This window comes from Lycorma delicatula, chromosome 7 (assembly GCF_047948215.1).
Source record: "Lycorma delicatula isolate Av1 chromosome 7, ASM4794821v1, whole genome shotgun sequence".
NCBI classification, from domain to species: domain Eukaryota; kingdom Metazoa; phylum Arthropoda; class Insecta; order Hemiptera; family Fulgoridae; genus Lycorma; species Lycorma delicatula.
This window is the reverse complement of record NC_134461.1, coordinates 76,550,610-76,570,922: the sequence shown is the minus strand read 5'-3', so window position 1 is coordinate 76,570,922 and position 20,313 is coordinate 76,550,610. Positions and strand designations below refer to the sequence as shown.

The window sequence follows — 20,313 nt, the reverse complement described above, 5'->3', positions numbered from 1 at the left end:
ATCACAAGATTGTTTCCGGGAGAACAAACCAGAGTAACTGAGGTTGTAGAATGTGAAAGAATATGCTTCTCTCAGGATGAGGTCATCGCGGTCATACTTAAGCTGAAAGATAAGAATAGTCCTGGACCAGATGGCATTCCGGCTGCCATACTTAAGGGCTTGGCACACGTGGTTCCCTGGGAGATGCTAGCAGATATAACTAACCATGGTAGAGAGGATGCTGGTGTTCTGCGTTGTGGAGGAGCTAAACACGAGTGCTAGCATTCATGAAAATCAGTTCAGCTTCTAGCCTGGCCGATCTACATTGCAAGCCATCCAGATGACAGTGAATTGGGCTGTCGCTGTCAGACCGGGGACCTGGAGAACAAGAGGAATGCCCATATATGTGATACTAGACGTACATAAAGCCTTTGGGTCTATTTCTTGGTAGTCGATTAATTGGTAGTTATTACTACCAATTAATTGGTAGTAATTGGTAATTCTTGGTAGTCGATTGAGGGCCAAGGGAATTAGCGACTACCTAAGAAGGCAGATCTGGGAGTATTTATCAGATCGATGGATTACTGCTGATACACAGGGAGGCACCCTATGCTCCCAGGTGTTCTGAGGAGTACTGCAGGAGTCTACTTGGCCCCTTTCTGGCTACTGGTGTACGATGGGGTGCTCGACCTCTGCCTGCCAGGTGGTGTGGAAACAGTAGCATATGCTGGCAATCTTGCTGTCATTTACCAATGGCAGGATGGAGGCAGAACTTGAAGTGATTGGGAACACAGCCCTAGAGATTATTAATGACTGGATGCAAGAGAACAGACTGGAGCTGTCTCCACAAAAATGTGTATATACGACGCTTTTGGGAAGGAGAATAATAAGGCCAATAGATCTTAGACTGGGTGGGCAGCCGCTCAAATTTAAACTGAATATCATATATCTGGGTGTAAATATAGATCACACTTGTAAATTTAGCCAGCACATAGTCAAAAGCTATGGAAGGGCTGAAAATACCTTGAAGGCCCTAAATTTGTGGTTATAACACAGAGAGCTCTGCGAGCATCAAAATGGAAAATGATTATGTCTGCAGTCACATCAACCCTGTTATGTGCTGTGCTGGTTTGGGGTCCAGCAGTTAGAGTCAGGAGGAATCCAAATAGATTAAAAAGTGTACATAGGCGAATACTTCTTGGAGTCATATTTGGCTGCAGAACCATCTCTTACGATTCCGCATGAGTCATTGCATCACTACTTCCTGTGGATTTACAGGTTCAGGAACCACGCTTAGGTATGAAGGAATGGACAAGGCAGAAGCTAATGCTATAGTCTGGGACATAGGCAGTGGTTCTGTGTGGAGTAGAAGATTGGTTCCAGATTTGGATGCATCGATGAGAAGGAAGACTGGTGTGGTTAATTTTTGCATTATGCAGACACTCACTGGTCATGGTTCCTTTGAACATTACCTTTACAGAATAGAGAAGCAGAGTTCTCTCTGCTATATGTACTACAATGGGGAGGACACAGTAGAACATACGTTGTTCTTGTGTGTGGAATGGGATGTTCTGAGAACTCAGTTGGGTTTGGATGGGTGCGACCAGAAAGTTTGGTACAGCATATTTTAACTTCCAACAATAACTGGAGGGCATACAATGTGTTTGTAGCATCTGTTCTATAAGCTAAGGATGCAGAAGACTGAAGTGAAGAAGGGGTCATTAGATTAGGGCTGGGCAGATAGCTTCGGCTGTGAGGGCCGGTATGCTAAAGTGTGCTGTTTCCAATGATCGTTCGGAGACTCCTGGGGAGTTATAGGCCAAGGATAAAAAAAAAACAGGACCAAGACCCGGCTGCCAGGTGGGTTCCAGGAACAACATAGTCGACCTCGATTACCCTTCCCTGGCAGTTTGAGGCAGGCAAATGGACAACTGAGTCCCGGTTCTTGGAGGGGGGGGGAGCTCAGTTAACCCCCTGGGAATTTGAGGCAGGCGCAAGAAAAGATCCAACTGGAGGACTGACCTGCCATACCGGACTTACTTCCTGCAGTTGGGAAGACCCCTGAGTTAGAAGGACATTCTCCTGGGTCGAGTTTTACTTAACTGTATGTCCAGCACAGGGGAGTAGGGTTGGGTGACCTTCTACAAGTGGTATAAAGCATTTGAGGAGAGTAGAGAGAGCATCGCTGATGAACTGCACAAGGGGTGTCCTTCAGCATCTTGCACCAAGGTTGTAAAGAATAAGCTGCCACTATTGTTCGCACAGATCGACCAATTACCAACAGCTTGCTGCATGTCTAGACATTTCAGTTGGCAGTGCATTTTTGATTTTGCACAATGATTTGGCCGTGTGACGCATGTCTTGCAAATGGGTACCCGTGCCTGCTTGCACCGGTGCAAAAGCAACATGTCTTCATGTGTGAAGATCTGTTATCGCGGTTTGGTGGGAAGCAAACGAAGAAATGAATTGAATCATAACTATAGATGAATTATGGTTGTATCACTACAATCCGGAACTGAAACAACCAAGTTCTCATGGGAAAAGGTTGCAGTCACCACCTCTGAAAAAAGCAAAGATGAGTTGCAGCGCCGGTAAGGTTATGATGATAATCTTCTTTGATTCTGAGGGTTTTTTGTACCAACATGCTGTTCCTCAATGCCAGACAGTCAAGGTTGAGCTTTACAAATCTCTTTTGATCACGATGTTGCATCATTTTAAGAAAAAACGGCCGCACAAGTACATTAATGAAATTTTACTGCATCATGACAGTGTACAGCCCCACGTCGCTCACACTGTAGTTCATTTCTTGAATGCTCACAGCATCACAACTACCTCACCTACTGTATTGTCCAGATTTTTGGCCCCTTACGACTTCTGGCTGTTCCCTGAAGTCACATTTCCACTCAGAGGATGGAAATTCATGACCAATCATGAGCTCATCAAATGTGTGAAGGCGCACTGTAATTTATCTTGATCATAATAACAATTTTTTTTAGTGGCTGTTACTTTTCCTTTTCCTATTGTAGGTCAACAGTGAGACCAAACCGTATATTTTTAAGCTTAAATTTAATTTAAGCTTTTATTTTTAACCTTATATTTTTTTTATTGGCCCCTCAATACTGTATCCCAGTCAAATTTTATTAGCAAGTGTTACCACAACCTTATCTGGCAATGTAGGGATGGAACAAGCTACACTTACTACAAAATGTGGTGAAATTCTGGTTACCAGTTCGAATTCAACAAAGGTGCTGCAGAATATGTGGAGATTTCCTGAAATATATGAATTGCTTAAAACTGTATTTTGGAATGAATTTTTTTTTTTTTTTGTTACAGTCAAATCCATGTCTGAATGGTGGAATTTGCATCGATGAGACAAACAGTTATATGTGTGACTGTTCCAGTACTGGATTTAAAGGTAAAAGGAAGATTAACTCCTCTCAAATAAATTGATCGCTAGTCTTTTTATATATTGTTACCAAATATTTGCCTTAAAAAATATTAAATCTAATAGTTTTACTAAATTTAATTTCATTAACTCTCAGATTGAGTTCATTTCAGCAATAATTTTTTCTAATATCAAGAGGTGCTTCAGCAGATTAGCTACATTTTCAACTTTAATTATTTGTAAATTATATTTTAAAATATACATTCACAACCGTTCATTTGGTACAAGATATTTCAAACGGTTAGTTAAATTTATTGTTAAATAATTTTTTTAATCCATTTTATTTAATATACATTTATTTATAGAAATGATTAAATATTGTTATTATCATCATGGTAAGTTATGAAATTTATGTGCCTCTGTTTTTATAGTAATGTACCTGAATACTACTTCTTGACATTTGGTTAATTATTCATTATTTTCACCCCTCCAATATAAGTCAGTATTAACACATTTTCTAATAAAGTTAAGTTGATTTTTTTATGTTTTTTTGCCGTTTACAGGTGTGCATTGTGAAATAAATATTGATGATTGTGAGAGCAATCCATGTGTGAATGGTGCAGAATGTGAAGATCTTGTAAAAGATTATAACTGCAGATGTTTTCCTGGTTATGAAGGTAATTTTGTTAACCAGTTATTATTTTAATTGTAGAATAAAATGTTTTATTAAATATTTATTTGAATATAATTTGTTTTTATAGATTTGATCATTATCATTTTAAAAAGAGTAAAATGTTATTTTACCCATTTCTCAATAATTGAAAATAATCTATTTTACTTGTTGATTTTGCTTTTTTAAATTTCTTTGAATGAATCTCAATTTTATTTTTGAGGCAGCTCAAAAAAAAAAAGAAGAATATTTTGAGTCTATTTCTAGAAACTCTTTACTTTAACTACAAGAACTGCATAATATTAATGCTGCACTTTCAAAAAATTTTAAACAAAATAATATCCTGCATCTATTTCTTGGAATATCTGCTATTAGTTTTTTTAATTGCTACACAAATTCATTCCAAACAGTTCTTAATATGAGGCATATTTTTTAAGCAAGGTCATTTTGATGTAAGATTTGAAATAGGCAAAATAATAAAACGTTATTATAACAAAACAAACTTACATATATAAATGTACATATAAAAACAAATGTATATATATACATTTGTATGTAAAAAAAAATGTATATATATATACATTTTTTTTTTACATATTCACCATTCACTGCAGTATGTTTTTGATATTGGCTTACCAACTTCATTATTCTGTTACTGAAGAATTATCCCACCTGTGATTTAAACCAATTAATTACTCTGTTTTGCAATTCCTCATCATCTTCAAACTTCTGTGATATAAGCCATTGTATTAAATGGAGAAAAAGTAATAATGGCTCTGTATAAGATTCAGACTGTAAGGTGAATGTTCAAAGATTTCCCAATAAAATTGTCGCAATTGTTCAGTGGTTTTGTTTGCCACTGAACCCAGTGCCCCAGAAAAAAAATCCTATCAGTTAGCTTCCCATGCCTTTTGTTTTAATTGAACGTCTAAGATTTGTAAGCGTTTCACAGTACATATCACCATTAACAGTTGTTTCATGCTCAAGAAATTCAGTCAGCAATGTCCCTTCGCCATTCCAAAAAACCATAGCCGGAAGCTTTTTCATTGAACTTTCTCACTTAAATGTTTTGGGCTTCAGGAATGATGAATGCCGCCATTGCATTGATTGCTGCTTTTTCTCAACATTTGAGTAAGACATCCATGTTTCTTTACCAGTTACAGTGTGTTTTCATAAATCATCACCTTCATTTTCATAGCATCTCAAAAATGTTTAAGCTGCAGCAAATGTTTTTCTGTGTAGGTTTCTGTCAACATTGTTGGTACACATCTGGAACGCAACTTTCTGTAACCCAATTTTTCAGTTAAAATATAGTAAATTAGTGATCATGAAACAAAAGGAAATTCAATCGATAATTGAGAAACAATAAGTCTTCTGTTTTCACAGATTTTTGCATTCACATTTTCAGTCAATTTATCTGCGATGACAGTCGGGCGATCACTACATTCTTCGTCGTGAACATTTGTTCTTTCTCCATTAAACAAACAACACCACTGAAGAACTTTACCTTTACACATAACACTGGGTCTTTAAACATCAACAATTTCTCTATGAATATAAGCAGATTTGTTTTTCACCAACAGATAATGAATTACTGATCGCACTTCACAACTCATAGGATTACTTATTGTAGCTCTCATTCCAGCCAGGCTATACACAGAAACTAATGTGAATAATGTTAAGTTATTGTTGCAAACAGATGAAAATTGTATAAATAAACATGGTACATGATTAATGTCCCTTACTTAAAAAACATGGTGCCTTATGTAAAAACGTGGTAGCTTATGTATTTTAATAGTATACAAGAAAATCTTTGATAATGAATAAGAAAATATTTTGATGCATATTACCAAATTAAAAGATTTTTATGAATGGAAAAGAAAAAGCTATTTACTTTTTAATTTATAAAAAACAAAATAAACAGGATTTAATATATAATTTCAATGACAAAACCACATTTAAAATATATATGTACTTCAGAAAAAACTGACGTTTATACAGTACTGGCTTAAAAACTGATAATAATGTAAACATATATTTCAATACTTCCTTTAACAAAATACAAATCGATGTAACAATTTAGGAATTATAGCATAAAATTTAATGATTACAATTACATATAAAAACATCATATTTTTTATAGATATTTGTACTAAGCTTGGGGAAATAATAAACAAAATTTATCTACATATCATGGTTAAACTATTAGTTAGTAAAAAAATATAGTACAGCTAATGAAAATAAAAATTTGGTGACAGTATAGAAATTAAATTATTAAAAATTAAAGCAAAATTTATGATTAGTTAGGAAAAATGTTTCATATTAAAAACTAAAATTCATAAAAAAATTAACAAAATAATCCAGTTTGACAATAGATAATTCAACTTTGTATTTAATCAAGATAAAATTGATCAGTTATGTTATCTAATGTAACATTTTTAATAAACAAAACCTTTGTGTATAAACTAGTTTTTCATAATTAAGTTATTGTTAATAATTACATTTGTTGTTTATACTTATAACAAATGAATGTCATTTGTCTTAAGAATGTGGATGAAAAATAATCAGCAAATGGTTGAGAAATATCATTACTAGGAATCTCACACCCATTTATTACAGAGGGAGATTTATCAGTTTTAGAGCTCTTTTTGCTATTAACAAAATTTCAAACCTTTTTTACAATTCTATGAATAGACAGCATTCACAGTACAAGAGCTATGAATATTAATATTTTTAAAGAATATCAGCCATAAAAGTCCTTTCGAATCTGTCCTTCCTAAAAAACATGGGAAGTTGCCATGAAATAAAAGAAGTTTAATCTGTTATTGTATTAAATTAATTAATTTAACATTGGACTGGGCATTTATTTTGATAAATCATGGTTTGTACTGGTGTAATATCTATCACTAGTGTAATTATTTATTCTGTTTTTTTTCTTTTAGGGAAAAACTGTCAGCTGGATATAAATGAATGTGAATCAAATCCATGTTTAAACAATGGAACTTGTTTACAACTTTCTAATTCATCCCTTTATGAAGCAGCTAAAAGTGGTAACACATCACTTCCAGATGTATTTAAACAAGATTTTAACTTTAATATTGCTGCTGGGTAAGTTATCTGTATAAAATATTTATACATACACACACATATATATAAATATACTAACATCCCAGACATGCCTTCTGTTGCAGTCAGGGGATGTTTATCTGGTCAGGGTACTCTTCTCCTTGGACCCCCTGTGTTCATGTTCATTTAACTCATGCTTGTGAGAGTAATAATGATAAATAAAAATTAAAGCCTGTTCAATTTATAAAACTATCAATGTATTGTAATTTCTTTAAAGTTTGGTCAGTACAGGACCCTCCAATTAGTTTTTAGATTTCCTATTGTGGCTTCGGTTGCGAAATACATAATCAGAATTACAAACATAAATTACCATTACAATGTTACCAGATCTCATAAAGCTTGATTCAGTAGGGATATCATAAAAAAGCAAAAATGTAAAAAAAACAATTTATGTTTTTTATCCCTTAAAATTCAAAAAAACTCAAAAATAGTTTTTAGAAATCTATCTGAAAAGTATCTGCAAGACCAGATCTTCCGATATCTCATTTAATATAGTCGGAAATGGGGAAAATTTGTAATCATTATTCAAAATTTGTTTACCTTTCTTTGCCACTTTTGAGGTAAAATTAAAAAAAAAATCTAGAAATTAGTTTTTAGTTATTCACATGAAGATTACACACATTAGAAATAAAGCTGACATCTTCATTTGTTTCTGGGAAATTAAAAAAATAAATAAATTTTATTGTTACTCCATTTTAACCCTTTAAACTCGGAATTTCAAAGAATCCTTACTTAGTGTGCACTTACACCATAAGAAGAACGTGTATACAGATTTTCATCAATTTATAAGTAGTTTTTACTGGATGTTGATTATGAATCACTCATTACATGTTCTTTTATGTATATTATTTTACTGAAATTAATCTTTTTCGGATTCATATTATTCCTCTCTACTGTTAAATTATATTTAAATTCTATTATATAGGAAAAACAAATAGATCCTTTAAAAGTTGATGTCTTGAACATTATAGAAATTAACAAAAATAATAAATTAGGTTTATCTAATATGGTAGATCATTTAATAAATAATTAAAATTCTATTTTTTATATTAACACAGATTTAGAAATATAGAAATTAATAAATTGATATAAAATTAAAAAATATATTTGAAAAATATTACATAAATACAAACAAAATTACAGTTGTGATAAATCATCAGATATTATATACATATATTTATATCTGTTGGGATGACCTAACGCTAAACATTTTTTTCAACAACAAATTAAAATGATGAAGCATATTATGTACAAAAAATTATTTTTTATCAATCTAATATATAAAAAATGGTAAAATATAATCGTAAGTTGAAAATTCTATAACAAAAAACAAAATTGTATTTGTTAATTATTCATTTGTCTTTCCCATTAGTTATTTTATTTTTCAGTAAAACAATAATTATGATTAAAAAAAATTCATAAAAAAATATTTTACATTTTTTTAGAACAGTTTTTTTACTGATATTTAATCCAAATACCTAAAAAAAATAATATTCTAACATTTTAGAATGCTGTAGTTTAATGCTGTACTTTTCCAATGTTTTGTTTGGTGAAAAATATTTTTTTTTCAACACTATATTCATGAAATATTATTATTTTTCCTAATGTGTACGTTGCAATCTGTTCAACTATTAAAGAGTAATACATATACGTGAAATATAAAATTTAAGTTTTAAATGTTATCTTATAGAGAACGTAAGTACATCTTTTTTATTCTTTAAATTACTTCTAACTGCAGAAAAGCATTTTTCAATTTCACCTTGCTGTTGATTTAATATTTGAAATATTGACAATGCCTTTGGAGAAATAGTTGGCCGGTTAAGAATATACACACTGATTGTATTTGATAATTAATCATTCTGTTGAAATTCATTACCTTCAATATGAGAATTTTATTATAATAATTTAATTCATCAGTCTAATACTTCTAAATTATTTTAAATATTGGCATTGTTTATTTTTGTAATGTTGTTTTGTTGATTTTAATAATTCATATTATGTACCTTTATTTAAAAACATTTTTAAACAACATTGTTATATTTTATTAATTCTTGTTAAATAATTAAAACTTATTGTTTAGGCATGCTTGTATATGTGTTCCTGGTATCACTGGAGATAATTGTCAAACAAATATTAATGAATGTGAAAGTGGTCCATGTCGTTACGGACTATGTGTTGATGACATCAATAAATATACATGCGAATGTGAAGATGGTTATGAAGGAATACATTGTGATATTGAAGTTGACGAATGTGAGAGATACAAGTAAGTTAATTATTGTAATTATTATAATTAGTTTTCTTTCTACATCTATGGTTTATTGCCTTTGCAGTTGATATCACTTCCAATCCTACTTTCCTAATAAGAACGTTCCTAAGTTTTAAATTTGAATACCTACTTGTCATTTTTCATTTTTTATGTAGATTTCATATATATACTTCATATACATTTCCCCATATTAATTCATGTTAAAAGGCTGATATGCAAAATTTTGACATTTTTCTAGTAAAGAATATTCCAGTTGGGTTAGTAGTGAACATTATTAGTTAGTCATTGTAAATGCTGCTGGACCTAAGTTCAAATTCGGGTGAAATTATTTATGCTTTTAATTATATTTAAAGGACAATGTTTGTTTCCTTTTTTAGTTTTAGTTATTGATCTTGTCTTAGGCATATTTGAATGTGAGACCCACACTAACTTTTTGCAACGTATCATATTACTAATATTAATTTATATATATATATTATCAACTGCATTAAATTCAGCCTACTCTATAAGAAAATATAATAGAAAGGAAAATCTTTTCAAGAGTTATGCAGTAATTTTTTATTTTATGGGTAGTTATTAAATTATTCTATTTATATATTATTTTATATAATACAAATATTTATCATAATTGTTAACTAAATAAACATTAGTGCAGTGTTTGAAATCAGTGATTATTTGGTCTATTTAATTAATATTAAAAGAGGAAGATTCAAATACTTCACCCAGTTTAAATTCATGTTTCATTTTTTTTCTAGGCCGTGTATTAACGGATCATGTCTAGATCGTAAGGCTGGTTATTATTGTGACTGCCAACCAGAATTTGGAGGAAAAAATTGTTCAGTTGAATTACAAGGCTGTGTGATTAATCACTGTTTAAATGGTGGTACATGTCATCCTTATCTAGAAAATGAAACAGCTCATCTTTTCAATTGTTCTTGTCCCAATGGTTATCATGGAAAAGTGTGCGAAAAGGTTTGTTTATAATAAAATTGTTAATTTTTTTTAATATTTATTTTTTTTTACATCTTAATCTATGAAAACTATTCAAAGATTTTTTTCCTTCTGGCCTTTGAAAATAAACCATTAGTCGTAGTAGCATGATTTATGCATTTAATATCATCAGGAGTCCAGTATCTTCTTACACACCTCATCTGTACTGTTAACCATTCCATTCAGTGCTAGTAAAGCAATGATGGTAGTCGGTGAAAAATTAAACACAGTAATTATCATTGTTATTCCAATCAATTGCAAGTTACATAGTATGATTTGAGGGGATGAATAACTTGACAGAATTATGACTGAACTTGATTCTTGGTAAAGTTTATGATATAGAGGTCAAGAAACAGTCAGACAGTTGATGCAAAGCCAAAAAAAATTCAAGCATGCACATTAAAAATATGTAATGCTGGCTATATTTTTGTGGATCACAAGGAAATTTTTCTGATAGAAATCACAGAACCTTAGGACTAAATAATGTTTGAAGTTTATTGTAAATCACTGAAAAAGCTTCAGAGGTTATTTCAAAACTAATACAACAGGGTGTTCTAAAAGGCTGCTACTCATTAGAATCGCAATTCATATCCTATTCACAAGTTGCTCAAAGGCTTTTCTGGTGCAGTTCAGAAAATTTTTTTACCATTTCCTTATAGCTTGGATGTAATGCCAAGGGACTAATTTCTCTTTATTTGGGTAAAAAAGGTCTTGTTGGCTACCTAACATATTAAAGGAAATGAGGTGCTTCAGGATTAAATTAATACCGACTGAGTATGGCAGCAGAGTTCTTCAGCAAACATCTAAAAAAAAGTTGGAGTTTAATATGAGTGCCTGAATGTGGGTTAGTGACTGTGTGGCCACACAGTCAATAAGTGATGTTTATTTGGGTAATACACACACACATATATTTTTTTGAAAATTCAAATAATTCATTAACATATTGGCCACTGCTAATAAAATTTAATATTAAATGAAATTTAAACTACTAAAACACAGTAAATAGATAAGTTAAACTTACCATATTTGTTCCAAAAATCAATTTTCATGGGATCTCACATCTTCAGTTGGTATTTTTAATTTTATAATTTCATTAAAATAAATTGTTTTTATATTTTTGAATTTGTTGAAATTGTTAATATTTTATATTTCAAAAATTTATAAATTTCCGAACAATAGGATATATTTACTTATGTAAATTTTGAAAATTTATAAATTTTAAAATGTATAGGACAGTAACAATTTCAACAAATTCAGTATTCACAAATTATAAAAACAATCTATTTTAATGTAATTATAGAATTAAATGCCAACTGAAGATGTGGAATCCAGCAAAAATTTATTCTTGGAATTAATATGCTAATTTTATTTTATCTATTTACTGTGTTTTGGTGGTTAAAATTTCATTTGATGTGTGTGTGTGTGTGTGTGCTTGCGTGTGAGGGAGAAAAAATAGAGAAAATATTTCTCTATTCATTTTTGGAATAGACCTGTTGATTACATTTAAAAATGTTATACTGAAGCTGTTTTCTGTAATTTCTTTGTTTCATAAGTTTGTAAATTATATATTTTCATAATAAAATATTTCTCTACATCTTACAATATTAAAATAATAAAAAATCAGAATATAAAATAAAATGTATCTGTTAGAATTGGATTCTGAGATCATCAGGAGCCATCATATTCTTGACCTGGACGAGACCAGTCCTAAATTGTGATTGGTTTTAGAGCTTGATGAGTTCATATAAATATTTATTTTTATTGTTTTTTGATTAGATTAAGACATATTTACATTACATTTTTTTTTTACCAGTATCATGTTACTCTAAAGAATGTTTTGAAGTCTTTGTATTTTTTATTCTGTTTTATCTGTTTCAGTTGACTACTATGTCATTTCCAGGTCATGAAGCATATTTAGCTATGAATTCTAGCAGAGAAGAAGGTTATGATATACATTTCAGATTTAAAACTACTTTACCTGATGGATTATTAGCTATGGGAAAAGGATTAACTTATTATATTTTAGAACTTGTCAATGGAAGATTGAATTTACGTTCTTCATTATTGAACAAATTAGAAGGCGTTTCTATTGGCTCGAAGTTAAATGATAGTAACTGGCAAAACGTATGTTGAAACATACTTTTAGAATATTCTTGTTTGATATTATTACATTAGTTAAAAGTAGAAAAAATTGCTGTAGCAAAACTCCCAGTCCTGGCTATGTAGTAGTACTGTATAGCTATGCAGTATACAAAATATGAGAAAGTATGATGATGGGGTCAAATCATGTACGTCAGATTTTTTCAAGATCTTGATGTTTCATGACCCCCCTGTAACGTAAAACACTGTTTTTTGCATCAAAAAAATTCTGAAAGGATGTATGTATATGAGGTCTGTTAGAAAATAACAGAACATTTTTAATTATGTACCAATGGAGATTTAGTAATGTGTAATTGGCAGCATTGTGTTCTGCATAACCTCCCCTGTAACCACATGTTCTTGAATTGTTGATATCTCATTTAGTTTTCATCTTATTGGTATTTGAGCGCAACCGTGTTAAAGTGGTAGTAGCAATTTCTGTAGTGCAATTTTTGGGAGCAATGATACAATTTAAAATTTTGCATGAAACTAGGGAAAACTTTCACAGAAACGTTTCAACTTTTGAAACAAGTTTACAAAGATGATGGTCCAGGTTATATGCAATGTTACAAATGGTATTCATAATTTAAAAGTGGTTGTCAATCAATTGAAAATGAACCTCGACCAGGAAGGCCTTCAACTTCAACTTCAACTGGTGACACCTGCATTCAGAAAACCGATCCATCTGGTGAATGCAAATCACCAATTGACTGTCAGAGAACATGCATAAGAGGTCATCTCAATTGGATCATGCCTTGACATTTTGACTGAAAAATTGGACATGCATCGAGTTGCAGCAAAGTTTGTTCCTCATTTGATGACCAAACAGCAGAAAGAACATCGAATGGACGTTTTTTGGCAACTTCTTGAACAAGCCAATGACGATGAAACATTTACCCAAAGGATCATAATGGGAGACAAAAACTTGGTTTACAGCTACGACATTGAGATAAAAGTTCAATCATCACAATAGATTGGCAAAGGATCTCCACATCCAAAGAAAGCATGTCAGTCTCAATCTGATGTCAAAATGATGCTCTCTGTTTTTTCGATTTTAATGGAATTGTGCATTTTGAATTCTTCCTCAAGTTGAAGCAGTGAATGCATGTTTACTGTTTCACATACCTTGGTAGTATTCACATCCTACCAAGGTATTTTACAATGGTTACGTGAAAAAATCTTCAAAGAGATATCAGAGATGTGGTGAGACATCATGGTTCCTTCACCATGACAATGTGCTTGCCCACTCAGCTTTTTTAGTTCATCAGTTTTGTGCCAAAAATCAGATGACTGACCTCCCTTAACCTTCCTGCTCACCAGACCTGGCACCTTGTAACTTTTTTCTTATTTCCGAAATTAAAATCAATAATAAAAGGATGTTATTTTGAGACTATTGATGACATTAAAGCAAATTCATCATGGACCTATAAGACCATTTCAAGTGAAGCTATCCAGGACTGCTTTGCGAAGTGGAAATACTGCCTTGAAAGTGTGTGAATAGGGTAGGGGAGTACTTTGAAGGAGACAAGGACCAATAATCTGAAAAATTAATAATAAATATTAAAAAAATAAAGTTTGGTTATTTTATGAAGACCTTGTACATATGTTGTCCTGTTTTTTTTTCTTTTTGCTTTATATCTCCAGACTGGACAGAGTGATTTGGATGAAATTTGGTATAATGATTTCTGTATACTGGACACGTAGGTGGTTTGTTTTTAATTTTGGTCACATTTGGACATGGGAGCAGGACAACAACAACCTTAAGGGTCCTGTATCTCCCATTTTTCTTTTGGAATAGGTAATTCTTTTCACTTAATTTAATGACTTAGGTCTAAGATACATTCGTAGGGTGATTGGTCTTATCCAAACTCCTATAAAGGAGTAAGGGCAAAAATTCTCCTTTTTTTTTGTTTCTGAACTCGGTCACATCCTTAAACTACATGGGACATTCATGATGTCAATCCAAGACTTTTGTTAGACTAGAGTGTAAATGAAGATTCCTGTGCATTCTGTTGGTTATACACATAAGGTACAAGCTATTGCTGCATGGCATGCTGGCGTGAAGCAACAATAACAACAACAACAATAGTCAGTCGTAAAGAACATGGCACCCAATTTAGTGAATGGATATGTGGAACAGCAGATTGTAATGAAATTTCTTGTGAATGAAAGCATAAAACCTGTGAATTATTTGCGATTTATTGCACATTATGGTGATGAGACCCTTAGTTACAGTAAAACATTTGACTGCTGCAAATGTTTTAAAGAAGGCCATACATCAGTGAGTGACGATCCCAGTTGAAGTAGTTCAGAGCCACCAAAGATATGACCTCAGTTTTTTGGGATAAATATGTTATTGTTCACATTGATTTTCTGCCCTGTGGAATCAATATTAACAGTGAGAACTACTGTAAAGTTCTTCAAGATGTGCTTAATGCTCCTAAGAAAAAAGGCTTGGTGCGATAACTTAAGGCATTCTGTTTGTGAAGGACAATGTACGACCACATACAGCTCGCTGCATGACATGCACACGCTACAAGATCTTGGCTGGGAGTTATTACTAATCCCCCCCCGCCCATACAGTCTGGACCTTGCTCCCAGCAATTTTCAACTGTTGGACCGTTGAAATTGTTCCTGGGAGGCCAGCATTTCAACACTAATGATGAGGTGAAGCAGTCAGCTCTATCTTGGTTTCAAGATAATGACAGATCTACACTGCAGGTATCCAGGCACTAGTGAAATGCTGGGATAAATGTAGCAAGGGATTACATCGAGAAATAAAAGTATTTTTTACTATCATAAGTATGTTCTACATTTATTAAAAATTGTCTTGGATTGATCTGAATGCCCCTCGTAATAAAATGATTCTATTATTTTAATATGTTACTTCAATTATTTAATCAGTCAATTTTCTTCAAGGGTGAGGAATAAATAAAAAGCACCATATTTTTCTGCTTGACTGGTTGTTGTCAAGTCATTGTTCAGACTTGATTAACAGATTTTATGAAATTCTCTGATTGGTGCCATTTAATTTTACCTATATAATTGGTCTAAAGGCTGGAGAGATACAGTCACCATGGGGTCTGTAGCTCAAATATTACTCAAAGAGTAGAATAATTTTTTTTACACTTTTCAATATCTCTTAAGAGGTTTATATGCGTTTGGTTAAAATCAAAGGGCCAGTCAACACCATATATGAAAGTAGAGCATAATATTTCAAGATTTTTGTGAAAAATCCAACTCCAGTTTTTTTTTACCAGATGTGTATTATTTTCATCATCAACTATCAATTATAATTTACTATCAATTATAATTTTGGATGAATTTCCTGCTGAAGCTGGGAAAGTTATTATTTAACTTTTTGCTGTTTTTTTTTTTATTTTATATTTATTTTACAACCACATTTTTTATCAGTTACTTCATCTAAATTATTTTTTCTCATTGTAATCATTAGTAGTCAATTTTTGTCATAAATTCACCTACTTACTTTATTTATGTCATAAAATGCAGTAATAATCTATGCATTTCATGAAACCAGAATATGAATTCATAAATCAGAGGATGTGTCCTGAATTAGAGTACTGTGATTTAGAAGGACTCATTCTAAATCTGACTTTTTTGACTATTTTGACTATTCTACTCAAAAAGTTATTTATATTATAGATAAAAGTTGATTTAGAATGCAACATGGTCTGGAATATGTCTTAACTTATGTATGATTGTCAATTAGCTCCAAGCTCTTGAATGAATTAGTCATGCCATTCATTAGTTATGAAGTACAGTGGGTGATTCATTTTAAATCCGGATACATTGTGGCTCAAATACGTCTATTGATCAAATTCTGTTTTATCATACTATTCATAATAACAAAAATTAAAACAACACAAGTATCATTTGTAGTAACATATTAGTACATTTAATATCTATTGAAAATGTCAAACTTGTGGAAAAGCCATAAAGTAGATCAACACCTTCAAATATTCCAGCATTTGTCTGATATCAAACCCAATACATTGACTTCACATCAGTTTTCTAATAAACTTTTTGGTGATGCAGAACAGTCTTTTCTCAATTCTGGCATTTATTTTGACACATTAGGAGAGATTTTTAATGGAAATCTTGAAAATGATTATTCAATAGTAAAGTGTCAAAAAAATTCTCAACAAGTCACAATTTTTGATTAGTAAGTATATTAGATTCATTTACATTCCCAGAACAACACTAGTAATGAGTTATTTAAAAGAAAATATTTTGAGCTTTTTAGCAATTTTTTTTTATAGATAAAGAAGATAAATATTTTTTACTTTTTAGCATTGAAGAATCCATTCCTAGATATCAGCATTTCATGCCTTATTAATTCTTTAATAATTGCCTCACTGTCTTAATTTACAAAAGTTTTTTTTAAAATTAATTTTAATAAATATCTGTTATTGTAGTTTTATATTACAAACTGTTTCTGTTGGTATTTATACAAAAAGTTTTTTCTCTGTTTTCCTTTGAAAATTCTTCGAAATCTTTTGTTGTATAATGTAATAACGTGCATAACATTTTCATTTTCTTTTGATGTTTAGTTCAGTAACTTAAATATAATGTTTTTTTTTTAAATGTTTGCATTAAATTTACTATTAAGTGCGAGTATGTGAATTTTGCATTGCCACAAATTATGTTTTGTTTGCTCATTATTATTTTTAATGTGAAATTTTATGTTACAGGTATTTATAGCAATAAATACATCGCACTTAGTACTAGCTGCTAATGAAGAACAAACTATATATCCCATTAATCAAAATGAAGGTGGTGTTGGTACTTCACATGCTAGTTTCTACACGACATACTTGGGTGGCACTTCTAATTATCTTAGAAAATTACCTACACTTGTTGGTCCTCCTAGATTTATTGGTTGTATGCAAGATATTATCATTAATAATCAGTGGGTCAGTGTTCTTATTGTTTAATTATAATTTTTTTTAAATGTGTACATATTTACAATTTGTTACATTATTTATTTATTTATTTATTTATTTATTTAAAAATGTATCTCAGCCAGAAATTGGTCTGTGATGTGTTTTTTTAAATTGTTAGGTTTTATATGTATTTTTTTCTTTTTTTTCTTTTACATTCCATTAATATATGTATTTTATGTTTCATTTACCCAGGCATTACCAACAGAAGAATCATTACCTGTTGAATTAGTTGATATTACAACTGGGTGTGCAAGAAAGCCTCAGTGTGATCCAAATCCATGCCATAGTGGTGGTCATTGTACAGATGAATGGAGTGACTTCAGCTGTCGTTGTGAGCGACCTCATCGTGGTCATACATGTCAATACAGTAAGTATATTTATCAGTATAAACATAAAAAAAAAACAAGAACATGCAGTATAAACATAAAAAAGCATCAACATATTGATGTTGATGCTTTTTTTATGATAAAGAAAAAGTTTTAAAAGACTTAGTAAATGATGGGATAAACACATTTATTTTATTTTAATAAAATGAAAAATAATCTTAAGAGTGGAACTATTAAAAGAAACTTATGAAAAGTTATTCATCTACCAGTATGTTTAACATGTTTTAAGACTGTTAAGTTTGTGAAATTAAGTGTAGTTTGTTATATTTTAAAGCAATTTATAAGTTTTTGTTATCTTATTCTCTACAGATTTTTTGTAAAAAAAATGTATTCAATGGTTTACAATTCTATGTATATATCTTATGACAGAACTTTGAAGATCATATTCATCATCTTCTCTGAATCAGGTTCCTTGCACCTTGTACAGGAATGTTGAAAATGGACACCTCAATTCTCCTCTAATCCTAGATAGACTTAAGTGTTTGATAAATGACTTCTTTTAGCTTGTTTCTGATTTTTACTTTTTCCTGGCTTCTCTTTTTTACCTATCTACTTTTGATTCCAGCTCTGTTTTAATCAGTCTTATCCTCTGATTATTATTACATGTCTGAGCTAGTTAGCTTTCAAATTCTGATTAAACTTTTATTCTCATTCAATCTCAACATTCCTTTTTCAGTAATCACAATTTCTTTCAATTTTCTTTTCCAATTTCCTCCATCTTCATATTTATTTAAATGTCTCCTTTTTCCCCTTTTTTCTTATTGTCCATGTTTCACTTCTATAGAGAACACTGGTAATATAAAAATTCATTAGAAATTTCTTTAAGAATTTAAAAATCTTTCAATTAAATGCTTCCTTATCCAGTGCTTTTCTTGTGTTTTTGTTTTGTTTTCTATTACTTTATTACTTTATGTCTTTTTACCTATGTCTCTTCAATCGTTCTTATTAGTCCATTACTCTAATCACTTATTATTCCTATTTCTTTCCTAAATTCATATTATTCTTTTTAAACAGTTGCTCCATTTTTGTACTTTGCCTACTCTTTTTGTTTTCTTCACAGAAATTTTTGCTGAATTCAAAGTTAAACAAGTTTTTCTGTGATTTTGACACATTACTGCCCCAAGCTTCTAGAGGATAGTAATTGTGTGATTGTTTTAAGAAAAATTTCTGGCCATATCCCACTATTTTAAATTCTATTAAACAAAATTTATCACATGAACCCTTCATTAGATAGTTAATAAATTTTATTGGCTACTCATTTATTCCTTGAGTGTTTCCATTCTTCATATCTTTTATTGCTTGTAAAACTTCTAATTTTAGGACTGCTCCACCTCATATTTCATACTCTTCCATTTCATTGAAATTGCCCTTCCATGTTTTAAGGTTATTTCCTAATTTATATAATACTTAACATCTTGTCATCTGTACTGGCAATCTCTTAAATGGCTGTACCTTTCTTCCATTTACTATTGCTTGTTTTTACTTTGTAATGTTTTTAAGCTTAAAAAAGTAAAAATGGTAAAAAGTCATTTTTATGACAAATTTCCTCAAACAAATCAGAAAATTGTTAGACATCCTATACAACCAATCACTTTACTATTTTCAAATTAATGAAATAATGTTGTTATTCTTTTTTCTATAAATTTTTCAGATTGAATGTGATTAGTGTTTAATGTTTAATTGTTCTTTTGTTCTTGATAAAAGGAATAATTAATATCTACTTTGATAGGGAGAGTTAGTTAAGATTTATTTTTTTAAGGCATATTAAAAAATTTAAGGTTTATTTTATTAGACATTAAACCACATGTGATTCTCGCCTCTCGATCTCTTTTAGTGGCTAATTACTCGCACCATAAGTGTGCCAGTACATCAAGATAAATATACAAACCTTCACTATTAAATAATATTTATTCACTGATTAAAACATTAATATTAGTTATGTAATTCTATTAGAATAAGCTTTCATGTTTAATCCAATCTTAATTAGAATTAGCAACTGTTTGGGCAATATGTTTTAAAGTCATTTTTTAATAAGCGAGAAGAAGCAACACCAACAAACATAAAAGCAATAGAAACAACGAGTTTCCATGATCGATCATACTGCTCATCAAAAATCATGATTTTTTTTTTAAAGTTTATAAACAGTAAATAAGAACAGTAATAATAATTGAACATATATATGCACCACTTAAATAAATTAAGCACAAGTCCATGAGTCTTGAGTAACAGTTTTCGTATAACGTTTTTTAACAAGTGAGTTCTAAATTTAATGAATGCTTATAACAAATAATACTTGTATGAGATTAATGGTGTGTCAATTGTGTTAGCTGAAATTGTAGAATAAGTGCAGTAACTGTCTGAGGAATAAGTAGTAAACTTTAAATAGCATGATTAATTAACTAAAG

General features: G+C 30.8%; 1 protein-coding gene across 2 annotated transcripts in view; it reads left to right on the top strand.

Moving 5' to 3' along the window:
• crb (cell polarity complex component crumbs) overlaps positions 1 to 20,313 on the top strand; it is a 332,998-nt gene that overhangs the window by 260,265 nt on the left and 52,420 nt on the right. For both annotated transcript variants that reach the window (XM_075371826.1, XM_075371827.1), the window contains 8 exons: positions 3,313 to 3,394; positions 3,928 to 4,041; positions 6,977 to 7,142; positions 9,241 to 9,426; positions 10,185 to 10,401; positions 12,298 to 12,543; positions 17,271 to 17,492; positions 17,715 to 17,889. In XM_075371826.1, the coding sequence (XP_075227941.1) occupies positions 3,313 to 3,394; positions 3,928 to 4,041; positions 6,977 to 7,142; positions 9,241 to 9,426; positions 10,185 to 10,401; positions 12,298 to 12,543; positions 17,271 to 17,492; positions 17,715 to 17,889 (1,408 nt within the window). The remainder of the gene's footprint in view (positions 1 to 3,312; positions 3,395 to 3,927; positions 4,042 to 6,976; positions 7,143 to 9,240; positions 9,427 to 10,184; positions 10,402 to 12,297; positions 12,544 to 17,270; positions 17,493 to 17,714; positions 17,890 to 20,313) is intronic.